Here is an 18,624-nt window from a genome sequence, read left to right as displayed (position 1 = left end):
GGATAGCACATGAACTGCTATAATTTTTAATTGGTTATCCATAATTAAACTTTCTACTATTTCACATCATATTATCACAGATTAAGAAGTATATATTTCCCAGGACCATCCCATTTTTATTCTATGCGATGAATACATTATCCTGCTTTGTTAACAACACAGAACAGTAAAATGTAACATATTTCTCCCACTTCTATGTCTTTTTATTTTGACCTATTTGAAATCCCAGCACTCTTGGTCTTTGGTTTCACTCCTCTCTCTTTGCCTGTTTTCCTCCTACACAATACCTGAAACAACCACCTGTGTCTTTTCAGCAGCCAACTTTTTTTTATCCTACTTCTGAAATTCTGCTCCTCATTTTTTGCCCACAGGAGAGGAATTCCTGTTAAATCACTGAGGGGTTTGGTGTGTCTGAGTTCCCTTTGTTTCCTGCCTCTCATGGGTTCCTGTGACTAAACTGAAGCTCAGATGCTTCAGCACCTGCACAGTCACCTGCATGTGGTGCTATTCAATAAGTCATTAAACCTCTCAGCAGGGACTGGCATGGCTCCCAAAGAAGGTGAAAAGTGGCAGCACTGGGAGAGCAACACAAAAAGTGTTTCAAAGAGAGTGAGGGTGAGCTTGGTCACTGCAAGGATAATGCAGATCTCAGAGCCCACATCTGACCCTGGTGCTGTGAGATGCCAACAGTAACACTTACTTTACAGTGGGGCTCAAAGGCCTGAACCTGAATCATGACCCCATCAACACACAGACAGATACAAACCCCACGAGTACAAAAAGGATTTACAATTGACTCTCCTCATCTATTTCCTCTTTCCCAGGGCCAGTTTGGAGTCCAGGAAGATGAACTGTTAAAATGTCTTGTTTGTACGATGTCAGTGACCCGAGGGGAGCAGATTCAGCGTTTTCACACCCAGCAGCAGGCAGAAGGTAGGAAACGTAATGAATTGCAGATGTGCTGGCTAGAATGACTGACCCATACTTGACGGAAGGGTATCCCCACACATGTGCAACTTGTTGGGAACAAAGATGTCCTTCTGTGCCCTTTCATTCCTCTCGAACAGAGGCAAGTGTATTGATGTTTAGTCTCTTGCTCACATGTAAGACCATGAATGCTGCTTTTGTTTGATCCTCCAGGAGGCTGCAGAGATTAAATAAGAAACTAAGGAATTAGCTTTGCTTTCTTCTTCAGTCCAGACTAGAAGGGAACTCTAGGTATTTGTACAAAAAAGGGGAAGGCTCCTGTTGCAGAGTGCTGGCAGTGTGCAGAGCTCTAGGCAGTAGATGGACAAACAACCTTGAGAATCAATGAGATATCATAGTATCAGAAACAGAGTGAGAAGAAAACAGAGTATGGTAAAGTAAGCAAGCGCAAGGTGTTCTTTTCCCTTTCAATAAAACAAGAAAATAATCCAAGATAATCCAGACTAAAACATTAAGATAAAATAAAATATTTTAAAAATTAAGTAAAAAGGCATGAAGTCACAGAAATTCTAGATTATTGCTGAAAACAGATGAAAGAAAAAAATGAAAATGGGGAAATAGCTAGTTCTGTTTTCCAAATTTTCTCTAGGCAATAAAATACACATCTCTGTCATGCAATAGATCATGTTGATTTGGTCTCCTCCTTAGAATGTCAGCAAGTTTTTCATCATTTGAATCCCTCTCTTGCCCACAGCGTTTAAACATTTGGCAACTGTGGGCTAGAAGGAAGAGAACCATTCAATTTGCCAACTATAATTTGGAGCTTCTCCTTTGGTTTAGCAGTGAGGGGACCCATCCTCAGTAGATCTTCAGAGGGGAAAGCAAGTATCTGCATATTCTAGAAAGTGGAATGACTCTTTTGGAAAGGAAATTTCCCATTTTAGCTGATCTCACAAATGCCCTAATATGCCACATCTGGTCTTGTAGAAAGATTGTGAAGATTTTGGAATTAAAGGGCTCTTTTTATGCTTACAGAGAGCAGGGGCAATCAGACAGTTATCAATTGTTTATCTGATTATTAAAATAGCTTCATAAACTACTGGACATTTTTGCTAGAGGTGGATGCACTGAGCCAGTTTGTGTGCTGTTTTCCCTGCTCTCCTGTGAGCCCTTCAGTGAGCTGCTGCTGTTCTCCCTGTGCAGATGCCCGGGACTCCATTGCTAAGATGGTGTACGGCCGAGTGTTTGGCTGGATCGTTTGCAAGATCAATGAGCTGCTGGCTGAGAACGTGGATCCTGAGGTGGAGCTGAGGGAGATAGGTGAGTTCTGCCTGCCTTACTCCTGTTCTGTTCTCAAATGTGCCTCCCTCAGCCACAGTGATGGACGGGCACAGCATGAGGTTTCACAGAGATTGCATGCAGGGATCCATTATCAAAACCTTGATCCTGGAGAGATGTGTGTCAGCAGCATGAAGTTTTGAGCAGGCAGCTGATCTGAAGCAACTGTGACGCTGTAGTTCTGGGGCTTAGCAGAGAAGCTGAGGGCTGGAGTGGGTCTCCTCCTAACTCACTCTTCAAGGGGTCTTATGGAAGACTGTTTCTCTTGGCTGGGTTTTCCCTGTGCCACAAGAGCTGGGTGATGGGAGATTTAGTTGTGTGTTTGGTGTACACAGCAATCTGCAAGGACAGTCTGCAGGCTCCATTGTGTATTCTTCCCTCTTTTAGGCATCTTGGATATTTTTGGGTTTGAAAACTTTCCAGTGAACCGTTTTGAACAGCTTTGCATAAACTTGGCCAATGAGCAGCTGCAACACTTCTTCAACCATGTAAGTCTGCTGAGGGTGATCTCATTTTGTGTGGCAGAGAAAGCAGAGCACTGCTCTACCTAGGACATGAACAAGAGCTTGGGGGAAAACAGATCTATTGCCTGGCAGGACAGAAATAGCCATTAGTGAAGCAGGATGGAGATTATCAACCTTCTCTGCTGTGGCAGGGGAGCCATTAGAACAGGGAAGGAAGAAGTAGAAGGATCAAGCAGTGATCAAAGTCATCAGAGCAGCAACACTTACACTCTGGAAAGTGTTCCTGCTTTATGCAACACCACCAGTGAGTGACAGGCTTACGGAGGGGCACACAGAAGAGCAGTTTCACCTTAGACCTCTCATGCCGTGGGTGAGAGCACCATGCCTCTGTGCTCTGTTCAGGGCAGGAAGGAAGATGTTCAGAGTTGTCTAGCCAAGTCTGATGAGTGCTCCAACCTCTTTTTTTTTCTTTATTTCAGCACATTTTCCAGATGGAGCAGGCTGCCTATAAGGAAGAAGGGCTGCCTTGGGAGACTATCACATTCAACAATAATGAACCTATTCTGGTGAGTGAGAGGACTGACAGAATATAATTGCTCCATCCAGCCAAGAGAGAAGTCTTGCACTTTCTATCACGGGCAGGAGATGCATCTGGGAAGGACATCTTCAAAGGGTGGTGAGGGTGAGAGTGGATGCTCTGTATGTGGCTTTAGGTATGTGTCATGTGTCTCCTTTCCCGCAGAATCTGCTCCTGGCCAAACCACTTGGGCTACTGTCTCTTCTGGATGAGCAGAGTGCATTCCCTCAGGTATGCATGAGACAGAAGGAAGACAAAATATTGTGGGGGATGTAGAAATGAATATCTGGGCTGCAGAGAGAGCTCTGAAGTTAGGGAGTGCACTTTAAAGAGCAAGATGAACAGAGGTATCCTTGTGTGTGACTGATGAGACAGGACATGGAGATCAGGGACAGTCTAATGGTATTGTGAGGAATCAGAAGGTACAACAGAACACTGTTGCACAGCCAAGGACACTTCTAACACTTTGCTTTGTTTCTCTGTGGCCTGATCAGGTCTCTGTTGCAGCCTGATCCTTTGATTATGAAATTTGCTTTCTTGCAGGCAACTGATAAGACCTTTGTGGATAAACTAAATAGCAGCTTCAAAGGCAATTTACACTTCCAGCCAGCCCGAGGCCATGTTTTGGGCTTCAGCATCACTCACTACGCTGGGAAAGTATGTACTGTTTGCAAGAAGAATGCTGTTGTAGTGTATGTTGGAGGGGAAGAAAATGTTGCCTGACAAAAAACGCTTTGATGTTAAGGAGTGTATGGTCTGACAATGATAATAACAGAAGTGATGTGTTCCCACGCCTTGCCTCCTACAATTCTGTGGGATTTCTGTACAGGAAGAGAGGACCCCTGAGGAAAGTGGGGCGACTTCTGGGAAGTGTCTTGTGTTAGAAATAATCATTCTGTTAGAAATTATCATTTCAGTCCTAAAACAGTACTTTATAAATGCACAGTCCGCCGTGCACTCCTAAAGGACAGGATAATGGCTGTTCCTTTACCTATTGGTTTTCACAGCATAGCAGTGACTATTTTATTGCAAACACTTAGGAACACTGTGCAAACAGCCAGGTAGTTAATGTTTTGAAAGTGGAGGCGGTTATTTATACATTCAATGGTATCTAAGCAACTTGAGATTTAGTACTAATGCATGTAACTTTACTGCCACCAATTTTGAAAGCTTTGATACAAGTAAGTTGTATTGATTGGAGATAATTTTTGGAACAGGAGCAGATATGACAATTCAGGTAATTGCAATATGTAGTTTAGTAATCTAATCTCACCACTGTTGACTAAGCTATTGTTTGTGATGTTCATTATTACAAAAATTAACATTTAACATGGAAAGGAGAGTGGCAGGCTAGAGATGAGAAAAGAAGGGAGCAATGACAAGGGATTGCATGACAACAGGGTGGAAGCCTATTCAAGGGGAAGAGGGGGAGAGCAAGAAGAGTGTGAAGTAAATGAAACTTTATAATCAAGGAAAGGAGAGCAAGCAGAGGTGGATGTCTCAATGTTATGTTGCACTCCTGTGGTTCTGATGCCTCTGCCATCTGCAGGGATTTGTTCCTCAGGATTGGCATCTGGATGGGGTCCATATGTGTTTACAGAATTCATGTGGAAGCCGGAGTACATTCAGTTGAACACTTGCTCCTGGCAAGCTGTAGGGGTGGCTTTCAGTGCTGTCTTTAGTGACTTGCTGCCCTTTCTCCAGGTACAATATGATGCCAGGGGCTTCCTAGAGAAGAACAGAGACACCTTGCCAGCCAACGTTCGTGGGCTCTTCATCAGCAGTGTCACCCCCTTACTCAGTGTGCTGTTCACAGGCAAGTCCCTCTGCACATCCATCATGAACCAGGGCCCACCTTGGCAAGAGTTAAGTGTGGGGATGAGGCTCATATTCTGAGAGCGTATTTCACAGCTGGCAGCCCCTGGGAGACTCTAGGAATGTTGCAGCTTGGAGTGGGCTGCTGGCATATACTGAGCTATCGGAGTTGTATATTCCCCCTGCATGGAAAGTAGGGCAGGTTGTATCCTCTTCCAGAGAATTAGTCACTGCTAAGATGCCTTCCTATCTTCTCCAGGACCAGTGCAGGACTGTTGCCACTGGCCTTTTCCATTTGCTCTGTTCTTGTCTAGAAATGAAGCTGGTCAAGGTCATAGCTTCTACCTGTTCACATTGAAAACGGAGTCTTGTAAAACCCCAGGCAATGAGTGTAAAGACTATTCCTTTCAAATACGTTTTCTTTTTCAGGTACAAATTGTTAAAAAACTCTGAAGTAGTGCATTTTTTTTTCCTACCACTGCACTCCCTTTTTCCAGTTATCAATAAGCCCTCAGATTTCCACGGCTTCTATGAAAGTAAAAATTTAAAGAAAGGTCAGGTGGATGCTTCCTTGGAAGTTGTCTGGCTAAACACAAATTTTATAATTTTTTTGTCCCCTTCAGTCCATGTCAGTTCCTGGGATTTACAAGAAACTGATGAATTTCATTTCTGTTCTCCAGTGTGGTTTTTCAGCTCTTCTGCTCAGGACTGTCTTTCTTCTTTCTCCCTGTTACTGAAGCTACTTAGCCTAGTCCCAACTCTTTCAAAGTTCATAAACATCAGAAATAACCTCAGGTTAGTTGTCCAGTCCTGGGTAATGGCTCTAGGTGGCTCTGCTCAACAAAGGGGTCTGCTCAGGTGAACTCCAGAGGACCCTTCCAGCCTCAACCATTCTGTGGTTTTATGATTCACATGAAACCATCGCATCAAGGGTGTGTGAGACTGTTATTAGATCCCTCAGTAAATTCAACTTCCCTGAATTTTTCATCTGACTTTAAATAACCTGACTGCTGTAAGGAAGCTTCCCATTTGCTATCTGCATTGTTTTTTTTCTGCATTGCTAGATGCCTGCTGATGATATTTCTTTTGAAAGTCATTTAGGTTTGTTCAATAACCTGATTGCCTTGTCTTCTCAGTAGCAAAAGATAATATTGCCTACATTGTAGGCTTCATACATTTGCATTTTCTTCTTCCTTTTTCTAATTCTTTCCTTGTATTTTTACATGGTGAAACCTAATGCCTTGTCTGTGATTCAGTATTTGTGAGGAGGCTTGTGTGTGAAGTGAGGTTTGAATTATTAGACATGGTTGATTGCAAGCCAAGATACAAAATTAACTATTGTCTCTGTTCTTCCAGCCACTGTTTCCAGGACGGGGACACTGATGCCTCATATGAAAGCCAAGGTATTGAACTTCAGGTCTATTTGGCAATTGATAAATGTTGGCATGGTTACCACAGTCATATTGTTTGAGAAACTGGCTGAAAAAGAGCAGACAGAAATGGGTTTAAAATACAAGCAGACCACAATCAGCTTGCAGCAATTTCTCCTTTGTTTTTTATTGTGTTTTTTGCTTGCTTCTGCTGTTCAACTTGTCTTCCCTCACCAGAAACCCATTCTCTCTCCTTTCTGCAATCTGCCTTCCAGCAGAGCTCTTTGTCCATCAATCAAGCACTTTTTCCAAGGCTGATCTTTTGTTTTGGTGTGGTTTCAGGTCATACCAGGAGCAGACGACAAGTTCAACAGCACACGGAAACAATCTGTTGGAGCTCAGTTCCGGGTACGGTGCTGCTGCCCTGCAGTGCCCCGTGAGATGAGTGCAGTGATGTTTTCATTGGAGCTTCCAGACTGCTATGCATAGTTAAAGCATCCATGGTGTAAACAGGGGTTTTCCCAGGTGCCAAACGTGGCTGATCATGGTGGGGCTGACCGGGTTGTTGTCAGAGCCCAGGAGGTTGCTGTGGGGTGAGAAAATGGTTCCCGCTGCAGGGTATGGCATGTCAGGCTCCGGCAGTGTTTTGGCTTGATGGACTGTTGATCTTCCTGTGCCCTTGGCAGCATTCTCTGATGGTGCTCATGGAGAGGTTGTATTCTGCCAACCCACACTTCGTGCGTTGCGTGAAGCCCAACAGCCAGAAGGAGCCAGGTGTGATAGACAACCAGATGGTGCTGCTGCAGGTGAGGAAAAGCAGTGTTTTGTCCTTTACAGGTACCTCTGCCGTGTCTCAGTGGGAGGGCAGACCCCAGCAAAAGGCTGTGGAAGCTGACTCATCTGAGTCTCCCCTTGCAAGAAAAAGAGTGATCACACTTTATATACATGTGAATGTTCTAAGTACTTGGTTGTTTTTATGACACAGACTGCTAGGTCCAGATTTTGCAATCTTAGTTCTCTCCCATTTCTTTTCCATAAATGCAATGAGCCCTGCTTTTCAGGCGCTAGGGTTCACCTTTGCATCTCCTCCTGGATGGTGACTGATACAGACAGTACTACAGAAAAAATGCTTTCCAGAGGAGACTGTTCTCACCCAGCAGCCAGGCCAACTCTGAATAGGAGCCAAGATGGGATTGCTTTGATAGGAGTTGAAATGCACTGATATGACTGTATTTGGATATTGTGTCAGGCCTGAGGTCTAGATGCTTTAAAGAAAACTGAAAATGATTAGAAGAGTTCAGAAAGCTCAGTGGCCTGTTTAATGTATATAAGAAAGGATAGGATTAAGAGGAAGTTCATCCATGCCTCAGAGTACTTCTGTGCCCAGATTTGGAAATAAAAAGCTATCCTCTAAGGGACAGAGGCAAAGCAGTACCCATGGCTGGAAGGTGAAGTTATTTCAGTCATTGGTTTTTATGGTTTCCAACTTCTAACTCAGAGTGGTTAATCATCAGAGTTACAGGATGTGGTAAATTCAGTCTCTAACCAAGGAAACATTTTCAGAAAAAAACTTTTTCATTTTGAACTGGAGAAGTTTAAGGCTGAATGAAGTAATTTCTGGCTGCAAAGGAACAAACTAATGTCCTAATGGCCTGTTTCTCTTTGTTTCTTGGATCCTCTTTGTGGTGCTCTTCAGCTCCGGTACAATGGACTGCTGGAGACAATCCGTATCCGAAGAGATGGTTTCTCCTGGAGACCCTTCTTTGAGGAATTTGCTGAGAGGTTTGTTAAAACCTCTAAATGTTCCTTCTTAGGTATTATTAGGGAATCAACCTTGAAAACCAGATATGGGCAAGGAGTAAAATAGCCTCTTTAAAGTTCATGTTGTCTGAGATCATGGGATTGTTTGCTGTGGGAGGCTGAGTGAGAAAGACAGTGATTTATTGCTTGCTGTCAGGGTGACGTGGGTCAGCTCAGCACATCAGGGATATGGCTCTTACATGTCTGTATGGGTTTGTTTTCCACAGATATGCAATTCTTCTAGTTAAACCTGGTGTTTCCCTCACAAAAGAAAGGTAGGAACACTTACTTTGTTGTGTGCAGTCTGGTTTGTTCTTCAGATGCTCCTACTCTCAGAGTAGTATAGCAAACCAAGTAAAAGGGACAAAAAGAGGATGGGGTTTTTTGGTGGTGGGGAACAAAGATCCCAGGCAAGGACATTTAATGTTTAAAAAGCATTTGGTACAATGATCAGTGAAATATTTCTTGAATTGTTATGTAGCAATTCCATTCAATTATCATAAAGCCTTGCTATTTTGTGGAATGAAAAGTGGCCAAGATACTTTATTTAGGGAGTGACAATAGTGGTCAAGGCTGTCCACTGAATTCAGTGTGGCAGGGCCTCTCTAGATTTTTCCTAATGGCTTCATGGGAGAAGAAAATAAAGACAATGCTGAACAAGCAGCCTTCACTGAATGTCTCCCAGGGTAGAGAGGATGTGTCTAGTTCAAGTATTTTGTGTGTCTACAGGCAAAATATACCCTCAGCACTTTCAGAACCTGACCATTCCTCACACATGTAAATGTCCTTCCATCTCAGCAGAGGGACAGAGTCTTATCCTGTCAGCTTTCTCTTTCCTACATCTAGGGCAGCAGCTCCCCACCTCCTCTTCTCCACTTTCCCAGTTCCTTCTTCCTGCCAGTGTCAATTGTGACTGATAGTGAGAATGAAACACATAAGGCAGCCAGCTGAGGAGGTTTTTTTTCTAGTCATTTAGGAAAACGATTTGAATGATCTCCTGGAACAGTTCTCTCCTGGCAGTAGCTCCTCCAGCCTTCACAGTGCTTCCTTGAACTTCTTGACGGTTCTGAATAATAATTGCAAACAAAGTGAGATCACAAGAGAATCTCGTAGATGGGAGACAGGTGATTGTAAACAGGCAGCGTGGTGCGTTTTCCGAGACAAAAAACATGGGATGCATTTGAGAAAAAAAATTCCTGTGGATTTGGATTGTGCCACTGTGGAAGTTGGCTGAGATAGAAGTAAAACCACTTCTGCTTTGCTGTGTGAGATATTAGCAAAAAGTGTCACTATGATTTCACAGCCTGGATTTGCAGGCAGAGGGAGGAAACTGTCTGTGTGTTGCAATTACAGTAGTACTTTCAGTTCCAAGTGTCAGGGAATCTTTCCGAGTGACCCACATTTTGTCACTAGAGTCTGCAAAATGAAACTGGAATTGGAAACAGACTTTCTCCCGGAAGTCTTGCTGTGCCGACCTTGCAACTTTTGTCCTTCAAACGACTTGAAAACGAAATGAGGAAGAACAGTTCTAAGAATAAAATAGGCTCTGCCGAATTGCCTCCCAGGGAGTCAAAGGAAGTCTGCCGCTGGGAACCCCTTTGCTGATGTTCTCAAATGTGATACTAGCTGTGCCTCAAGGTAGACAGACTGACAACAAGTTACTGACTGTTGAGAATTGCTGAGGCATTTTTCTTCCCCCTTATGCACCTAAAAACGCTGGCTATATTGTATTCAATTTGGGGGGAAAGTTATTTATTTTACTATTTTCCTCTTTTTCAGTTGCTTGGAGATACTGCAAAGTACAGAGCTGAAAGGCTGGATATGTGGGTAGGTGTGGATCATTGTTGCTGGGAGTGGGGAGCCTAAACTGCAGAGACTTCATACCTGTAGTCTGTTACCTGGTTCTCTTCAGGGAGAACTTTATGGCTGTAGGAAAGGCCTGTCCAAAGGATGATGTTTGCCATTTTATATAAACAGGGTTACTCCCTGCATCTTTCTCTTCCCAACTTCACAGAAAGTCACGACTTTTCTTTAAATATTGGCATCAGGAACAGCTGGCAAAGTGTGTGGAGCGACTGGAAAGAGCAGCAGTTGTCATACAGAAAGGTGAGCACTGGAAGAGGAGAGTCCCTCAACTCTGATCTCAGACCAGGGGAAGGAGAACCTTTTCTGCAGTCCCTACTCCACCTCTGTGCCTTTACAGATGACAGAAGGGTAGGGCAGGTACCATCTCCATATCAAGGCCCTGTGAAGTCAAAGTGCTCATTGCAAATGCTCATGTCCTCAATGCTCATCCTCAGTCAGGGACAGCCCTCAGACAGTGTGAGCCTTGGAAAGGGAAAGCATATGCTCAGGAGAGCTGAGCAGGGCAGGCATGTGATTTGGCTTCGTCCCGAAATCTGGCTGACTGTCCTCTGGAGTAACGGGTTGTTTGTGAGTTGCGTTGAACTGAGCAGAGGGAAATGAGTGAAGCAGATCTCATTCTTGCTTTCAAAGAGGATGAAGTCTTGGTCTGGCTTGATTTTTTTTCTTTCCTTTCCACATAGCATCTGCTCTGGCAGCCTGTTTCTCCAGAGTGGCTGTGGGCAGTTTGGTACTTCCCTTTGCACAGGGTCCGTGGGGAAAGTGCAACCAGGAGGAGGAGGAGGAGGCTGTCACCCTGCCTAGTCCCTCTCTGTTGTAGTTCTCTTCTGTATGGGTTGTTGCACTGCTGAAGCATCTGAGCAGCTTCCAGATGTGCACCATACAGTGTGACAAATGTCAGACTGTCACATGCTGTGCATTGTTCTCATTCATGGGGAAGATGTGTGGGTAATAGGAAATTGAGAGAGTGAAGATTTCAGTTCATGTACTTTAATACCTAGTAGAGTAGGAGGGATCATGCAGTGTCTATAATGAACCCTGGGATAGCTGCCTGTGGTAAAGGTTATCCTGGGGACTGACACCAAGGAAATCCTGTCTCCTTCATGGTGTCTGAAGGGTACCAGGGAGATAGAGGGTTAACGGGCCCTTCTGTGAGACTGTTTTTCAGGTGTTCAGTGCCTTGGCATTAGAGATGAGGGCTTAGATCTGTAGTTGGATTTCTATAATATAATCTGTGATCTGGAAACTTAGAGAGTAGAAGACAGTTCTCACATGGCTTTGACCGCTTGCTCACAGCAGAGTTTCCATTGATCTTTATTAACATGACTCAAGTGTCAAGGGCTTTGCCCTGGATAAAAAAATATTACCTGGTGTTCTTCCCTGAGAGAGTGACTAAGGCATGAACAGCACTTTTTTTTTCTAACCACAGCTTTTCTCTGAACAGTTTATAGGGGATTCAGATGCAAGAAGAGTTACGTAAAATTGGTGGCTGAGCTGAGAGCTCAAGCACAGAGTCTGCAGAATTTGGCAGAGAAAGAAAGAAGACAGCAGCTGGCCCTGGAAGCAGAGGCCCAGAGTGAGTTGCTCCCACTCCCACTGCCCCCATGCGTGACCTCTGGTGTGATGATCACCCTGAAGTGCTGTAAGCTCCAGGGGATGGTGGCCTGCTCTCAGCTCTCCTGCGGCTGGGGGCTCCATCAGTGTGATGATGGGCAGGGAGGTGCTGACATTTCTGTTTTTTGAAAGTGTAGCTTTGTCTGTGGGGAGCAGAAGCAGCATCATGAAGGTTGTTTGCCTGACTCTGCTGGAAGGAGTGCCAGGCTGTGTCTTTCCCAGATACTTTGTGCAGCAGAGACTGTCCCTGTCCTGGGGACACAGAGGATGGATCTTGGATGCTAGATTTCACCTACTTATTTCCTCTTGTTGCAGAAAGAAGCCACTTTCCAGTTCCCATGCCACGGAAAAGGCACCCTCAGCCTAATCCCCATCCTTCCGATAAGTCACAGCAGCTACCAGTGCCACGGCCACGCAGCAAACTAAAAGAGGTAGTTTTGGGGCCCCTTAGCCAGATGTGCTGGTTCCCTGCTCCATCTGCCTTCTGCATGTACATGTTCTCCTGCATGTGGTCCCAGGACAATGTTGTCACTTTTGTTATGAGAAGTGTGAGTCCTTTCCTAGTGTTGTTGGTTAAAAAGCGTGGTCAGGACCTTTGAGAAACTGAGAGCAGTGTTTGATAGTTTGCAACTGATCTTGTCTTAAGGGACTCAGGAATGGGATCACCTACCAAAGTGATGCCTTCAAAGACCCCCTGCCTTTGACTTTGCTTTCATGCCAACTTTCTGTCTGTCCTCACTTTCAGTCCACTCCTTTTGATAACTTCTTGGACCCTTCTGTACCTCACCCTGTTCTGGGAACAGAGGAACACACTGGAGAAGAAGCAGAAATGAGGAAAATCAAGAGAGGAGAAACTCTCCGCTGGTTCAGAGAGACACAGGCCGAGAAGGTTGTGCAGGATGATGGGGCCTTTCCAAGCTGGCTGTATGGGATGATCAGCAGGAGGTGAGTACACTGGACACAGTGGCTGCAGCTTGGGCTGTGACAGGTAGGCAGAAGCCACCATGTCCTTACGAGGACTGCATAGGTTGGATTTGCCAGGCTTTACTTCCTTAAGGAATGGGAGTGACCCGTATAACCTTTCCCTTTTAATCTGAGTGTCAAACCCTGAGGAGGAAGCTTGGAAGTCCCTGTCAAGGGATGCAAATGCTGACATTTTACATAGGTCCAAGGAAAGACAGTGGAAAATCATAGGAAATAAGTCCATTCTGGGTTCCTCAAAACAGATCCTGTGCGGGGAAGGGAGGCTTGTAAAGTAATGGGAAAGGAAATACACACTTGCATTATACCCTGCTGTGGACCATTTGCAGAGACATGAAGATGGACTTTTGGTCTGACTCATTACGACTGTTTCTGTATCTCAGTCTAGGTCAGGAGGAAACCTCAGTTTACAGCAGGAGAATACAAAATTCAGTGTACAGTTGTTTAAAAAAATATTAAAATGGGGCTTTAGTGAGAACCCCATGGTAAAATTCCTCCAAAGCCCCCCGATAGAGGAAAAGGAAGGTTTTTTGTTGATACCTCTGCCCATCCAAGAAGGGTGCAGCATAGGTGGAATTTACTTCTCTTTAAGCTTGGGAGAGACATCCACAATGCCCATCTTTCTTACAGAGTTGATTACAAGACTGTGAACTCTAAAGCTTTTTTGCAAAAACCTTTATTTAAATGCTGGAAGCTTTGCTACTGGGTCTGCCTCACACTTCAATCTCTTGGCTGAGCCAGGCACTACTTTCCAAGCACTGTGATGATCAGAAATACTGGTTATGCCGGTGAACAGGATTGCAGTATAGTCTCACCTGTGTGCAAATTAATCTATGGTTCTCCATGCTTGCTAACTGCTAGTATCCCAAAATTGGTGGGATTTCTGTGTTGGTGTTGCTATTCAAGTTGTCACTTGAACACCCTCATCATCTTGTTCCAATTTCTAACTTTTTTTCTGTTAAAACTGCAACTCTATTTCAGTCTTATGAGATCACAGGTGCCTGGATTTTGTCAGATTATCAGTGTGAACCTTTACTCACAGACCATTACACAGCACATTTGCTTAGTAAAGGACACTACAATAGCTGACAACTCCATGGTAGCTGCATTTCTTTTTTCCCTTTTTAAGATAATTATCGATGCCTTAACCTGCATTAATGCTTTTGTCCATAAATGGAAGAATGCAGGGGAGGAACTTGTGCCTGGAAGACAAAACTGTCTAAATTCAAATATAGGGTAGCTATGAGCACTTCACAGTGAAGGACTAAAGACACTGATGCTTAAGTGGAGAATAAAGTCTCCATACAGCATTGTAAACTCAACCTCATGAAATGGAGCAGACAGAGCAATCCCGAATTACTCTGGTGATTTGCTGTCACCTTTAGCCTGGAGCAAGGCACATGACAAGCACAAAGCAGAGCTTTGTCTGTTGGGCAGAGAGGGGGAAGACCTCCTTCCAGCAGGAAGTTAGAGAGCCAGACTGGTGTAATCCAAGTTGGTGTTTTTCCAGGGCATTGGGCTTACCCCCCATCCCACTGCATCCTGACTTCTTCAGCCCTGGTGCATAGGAAATGGACACAGGTACAGACCCCTCATCTCAGCAATGCTTTGTCACATGCTCTGTGCTTGAAGGCAGCTGTTGCTATTGCACTAGTCAAACTGCTGGAGCAGGTTTGGAGCAGCCCTGCTTGGAGGAGCTTTTACTGAGAGTATTGTGCCTCCTCAGCCCCCTAATGCCTCCTGCACCACCAAGCCCGAGTTGGGAAACCTGTAGCTAGGAACTCACAGGGCAGATGCTGGCTACTCCCTTGGAGTGGGAGCACTATGCTGGTAGCACATGAGATAGGATGGGAATCCCTGCTGTGTGACAAGGCATCTGCTCACTCTCCACTGAAAAACTCTTTCCTGATTCCAGGGAAGCTGAAAACTTGCTGCATGACAAGCCTTTGGGTTGCTTCCTTGTTCGGATTAGCCAGAGCCAACCAGGCTACATCTTGACATACAGGTAGGTAATGAGCCTTGCAGAGAAGGCTCAGAGACCTTATTGCTTTCTACAACTACCTGAAAGGAGGCTGTAGCAAGGTGGGGATCAGCCTTTCCTCTCAGGCAACTGGCAACAGGGCAAGAAGACATAGCCTCAGTCTGTGCTAGGGTAGGTTCAGGTTGGACATTGGAGGGATTTCTTCATGGAAAGGGCTGTCAAGCACTAGAAGAGGATGCAAAGGGCAGAGTGGAGTCATCATCTCTGGAGGTATTTAAAAGATACATAGATGTGACACTTGGGGACATGGTTTAGTGGTGGACTTGGCAGTGCTGGGTTAGTGGTTGGACTCAAGAATCTTAAAGGTCTTTTCCAATCTAAATGATTTTGTGGTTCTGTGAAACTGAGCACTTCATGAAATTCTATGGTCCTGGAATTTTACAGTCATAGAATTCTAGAATTCTGTGATTCTGCTTGACTGGAGGAGATGGCCTGCTCCACACAGGAGTCCAGTAAGGATGCTCAGCCTCTCCTGTTTTGGATGCCTCAGACAGTTTGTAGTAGCAGATAGGGCACTGCAGAGTTTGTCTCTTGCCAAAAAATAGACCTGGTTTTGGGTGGGGTACTGTGCTCCAAGGGTAGAGATCCTGTATTATATGGCTGAGTGCACAAACCAGGTTGAAAGAAGCATTGAGGTTGTTGCTCCTCCAGCACCTACAAGCACAGCGTGTTAGTGCACAGCACTTCTCCTGCCCCTGTTTGGTATTTGTTGCTGTGAGTGCTGGTCACGTCTGGCTACTTGAGACCACAAGTGGAGGAAGCAGGAACCAGGTGCTGGAGAGACGCTGCAGCCCTGTGCCATGACTGTTCTTGTCTGTGCGTGTCCCCAGGGGCCAAGGCCGCTGCAGACACTTCATGATCCAGGTGCAGCCCAACGCACGCTACATCATCCTGGGGGAGCACCAGGCTCATGCCTCGCTCACCGCACTGGTTCGGTACCACCAGACCGTGGGCATCCAGCCCTTCATGGAGATACTGACTGTTCCCTGTGGGCAGGTGAATGCCAAGGATCTGCAGTGGGAACAGGGGATGGGGGACTGTGCCTTGAGTGGATAGAGTGACAGCAGCAGCATGTCTCTTTTGTTTTCCTGTTGGGGAGTGTCCCATTCTGGCCAAGTGGCTCGGCTGCTTCTGCAGGCACTGGGAAATACTATTAGCTTGGGAGTCCTGGAGTGGGGGAGAGGCACTGTCAGGTGGATGACACCCCCCTGACCCCTGTATGTCAGCAGTGGACATAGCTGTGTATTCCTCTTTGTTGTGCTGTTTGTTTGGAGGGTGTACAAACCACTGCTGAATCCACTCTTCCTTTCCCCAGAAAAGTAGTAAGAATTTGGATTACGAAAATCTGGAGTACCCCATGCTGAGTTCACCAGCAGGCAAAGCAGAGACCCTTCCACAGAAGCAGTCCTGTCCCTTCTTACCTTCCATCAGCAAACCTACTCTGCCGTGTCTCAGAAGGAGCAAGAATTTCCAAAACCAACAGACCCAGGACAAGAGTAGGACAAATTCAAGCTCTAGAGAGACCAGACAACAAGTCTTCCCTCGTCTCCGCTCTTCCATACGACTGGCAATGCAGGAAATCCAGCAGGTGAGCTGGGGCATATCCTCTGCCAAGCCATGGCCCCTCTGGGACATGTGGAGCTGCCCTGCCCAGGGGAGAGAGGAGGCTTCCACAAGTAGCACTCAGTTTCTTAGCTCCTGGGTGATGGGTTTGGTGGTCTTGGCATCAAGACTGTATTCTTTGGAAGTGCTGGCCAGAGGGGAGACCCTGAGAGGGGCTCATTGAGATGCCCAAAGAAAAGTCCATGGCAGAAGGGCTGTGATGTGACCAGTGTCCCAGGCACTGCTCCCCTAATGCTGTCCCTGTGCTTCTCACTGCAGTTCAATTCCTATTCCGTGAACATCCCTGAACAGGGGCACTCGAGCCGTCACCGCTGAGAATGTGTAGCCCAAATGACTCGGTAAGGAGGAGGCACGAGGGCAAACTGCAATTGCAGCTCTCTGGGAAATGGAGGAGCAAAGGGGCTTTTCCCTTCGTGCTCTACCCGGAGCATCTCTTGGCCACAAGCTACATAGAAATATAGCAGGAAAAACAGAGAGCAGCAGCCAGCTTCCATCCCAGGACTGCAAAGAGACCAGGAAAACTGGGAAAAATTAGCTGAGGTTTGGGTTCCCAGCAGCTCTGGTGCACAGAATGCCTGCAGTACAATGGCAAGGCTGCTGGAGGGAGCTCACAGTTTGTTGGAGGCCTGGGGCTGGAAGGACTAGGACTATTGGAATGCCTGTCTGCATGCCATGGTTGTCAGTGGTTTAGTGTGGTGGAGGGAGGTGCTGGGGGATAGCAGGGGCAGTGAGCTGAAGGCAAGACTCGAAACATTGGAAAAGGCAGTGACTTTTATTGCTGTGAAGAGGATTTTAAACAAGGTCTCAGCAGCTGGAAGCACAGCTGGTTACTGAGACTGTGATCCACGGGGTGGGTTATAGGAATCTATGGAGTGGGCCAGGAAGGGCCTTTTGGCAGACCCTGCGATGTCTGAAGCATCTAGTGGATGTGCAGCTCCCCAGTGGCTAAATCCCTGTCCCACTCAGTTGCTGAAGGCAGGTGGAAGCTATAGTGGGATAATCTGTGGATATATGTTAGCCGGGAGTGGAGAAGGATCAGAAGACCATGTTTTTGGCTGCTGACCCACCACAGGGCTTCCAGCCTTGCACCAGGATTGCCGAGCTTCCTGCACGGTTCCACTCCCACCTGGAATTCATGCTGTAGCAAAGCTTTTTAGCTGGGGTCTGTCTTGTCTTTCTCTTGATGGCTGAGAAAATCCTCTCCCTGAAGTGTTTGACTCAGTTGCTTCATTTCTCTACGTACCATTCACTGAGGTATCCAGGGGATGCTCCCTGTGTCTGACGTTAGGCAGAAGAAAGACAAAACATGTGGGAACTGCATAGACAACTTCCAGCACTGGGATAGCTGAATGAAACCCTCCTTTTATGTCCTCCAATGAACTGTGTTTCTTGACTTTTTTGCAGGTCCAAGTGGCTCAGCCCTATCTTCTTCAAGTGCTGCTGGGCCTGGCCTAGTAGTGAATGTATTAATGTATTCAGACATAGAGCTGCCCTTTTCCTTTTTCTCTCTCGCGCTTTTTTTTTTTTTTTTTTTTTTTTTTTTTTTGCTGCACCCACCTGGCCCTGTGCCTTTAGACAGGACTGATGAAGAAATTGACTCACCCAGTCTCAGTGACTGCAACTGCAGTACCTGGACCAGTCTGACCCTGGCAGAGGGAGAGGATGGGAGCAGTCACACTCTGCACGGACCCACAGTGCCTGACAGTCTGCGTGTCAATACTTCAGTGTTCCTGGAGACTCCTCACTTAGCACTTTGAATAGTCACAAACTGCATATCTCCCAACAATCTGTTCTGTCACAAGTACTTGTACTGATTGCCTACCTCTTTCTCCTCAAGTCTTCTCTCTCTGTTTTGGTCCTGTGTATCTGCTGCTCTGGGAGCTAATGGGGATATAAATAAAACTGATCTGTCCTTTTTTTTTTTGGAGTGCAGGAGCACTTGAGCAGAAGCTGAGAAGAGTCAAGAAGATCTTTCTTGCAGAGGGAATTTTCTGCCCTTGCATCAGCAGCATGCTGCTCCCCAGTCCTTGACCAGAGCTCAAGTCAGGGAATCATTGGTGAAACACTCATTCATCCTGGCTGAAATCACTACAAATCTGGGCTGGACAACATGCTGTTTTACACTGAGTGTAGAGGGTTTGGAATATAAGGGACCAAACTACTTGTACTGTCTTTTCTACCTTTTTAAGTAAATCTCTTTTTATGCTATAA

General features: G+C 45.7%; 1 protein-coding gene across 3 annotated transcripts in view; it reads left to right on the top strand.

Annotated features, from left to right (window-relative positions):
- The window catches only part of LOC116780922 (unconventional myosin-VIIa-like), a 26,204-nt gene extending 7,580 nt beyond the window's left edge, over positions 1 to 18,624 (top strand). Inside the window, exons 9-30 of one of the 3 annotated variants that reach the window (XM_032676318.1) lie at positions 825 to 933; positions 2,131 to 2,247; positions 2,653 to 2,753; positions 3,209 to 3,295; positions 3,472 to 3,537; positions 3,850 to 3,963; positions 5,011 to 5,122; positions 6,478 to 6,524; positions 6,834 to 6,899; positions 7,178 to 7,297; positions 8,188 to 8,273; positions 8,519 to 8,566; positions 10,071 to 10,118; positions 10,306 to 10,397; positions 11,599 to 11,730; positions 12,084 to 12,199; positions 12,514 to 12,713; positions 14,665 to 14,754; positions 15,621 to 15,786; positions 16,106 to 16,378; positions 16,672 to 16,751; positions 17,989 to 18,624. In XM_032676318.1, coding sequence (XP_032532209.1) covers positions 825 to 933; positions 2,131 to 2,247; positions 2,653 to 2,753; positions 3,209 to 3,295; positions 3,472 to 3,537; positions 3,850 to 3,963; positions 5,011 to 5,122; positions 6,478 to 6,524; positions 6,834 to 6,899; positions 7,178 to 7,297; positions 8,188 to 8,273; positions 8,519 to 8,566; positions 10,071 to 10,118; positions 10,306 to 10,397; positions 11,599 to 11,730; positions 12,084 to 12,199; positions 12,514 to 12,713; positions 14,665 to 14,754; positions 15,621 to 15,786; positions 16,106 to 16,378; positions 16,672 to 16,728 — 2,247 coding nt within the window. In that variant the 3' untranslated portion in view covers positions 16,729 to 16,751; positions 17,989 to 18,624. Of the gene's footprint in view, positions 1 to 824; positions 934 to 2,130; positions 2,248 to 2,652; positions 2,754 to 3,208; positions 3,296 to 3,471; positions 3,538 to 3,849; positions 3,964 to 5,010; positions 5,123 to 6,477; positions 6,525 to 6,833; positions 6,900 to 7,177; positions 7,298 to 8,187; positions 8,274 to 8,518; positions 8,567 to 10,070; positions 10,119 to 10,305; positions 10,398 to 11,598; positions 11,731 to 12,083; positions 12,200 to 12,513; positions 12,714 to 14,664; positions 14,755 to 15,620; positions 15,787 to 16,105; positions 16,379 to 16,671; positions 16,752 to 17,817; positions 17,961 to 17,988 lie in introns of those variants that run through there. The other 2 variants (XM_032676319.1, XM_032676320.1) reach the window with 2 other exon arrangements.

This window comes from Chiroxiphia lanceolata, chromosome Z (assembly GCF_009829145.1).
Source record: "Chiroxiphia lanceolata isolate bChiLan1 chromosome Z, bChiLan1.pri, whole genome shotgun sequence".
Taxonomy (NCBI): domain Eukaryota; kingdom Metazoa; phylum Chordata; class Aves; order Passeriformes; family Pipridae; genus Chiroxiphia; species Chiroxiphia lanceolata.
Note: the sequence above shows the minus strand (reverse complement) of the source record. Positions and strands in the feature narration are given on the sequence as shown.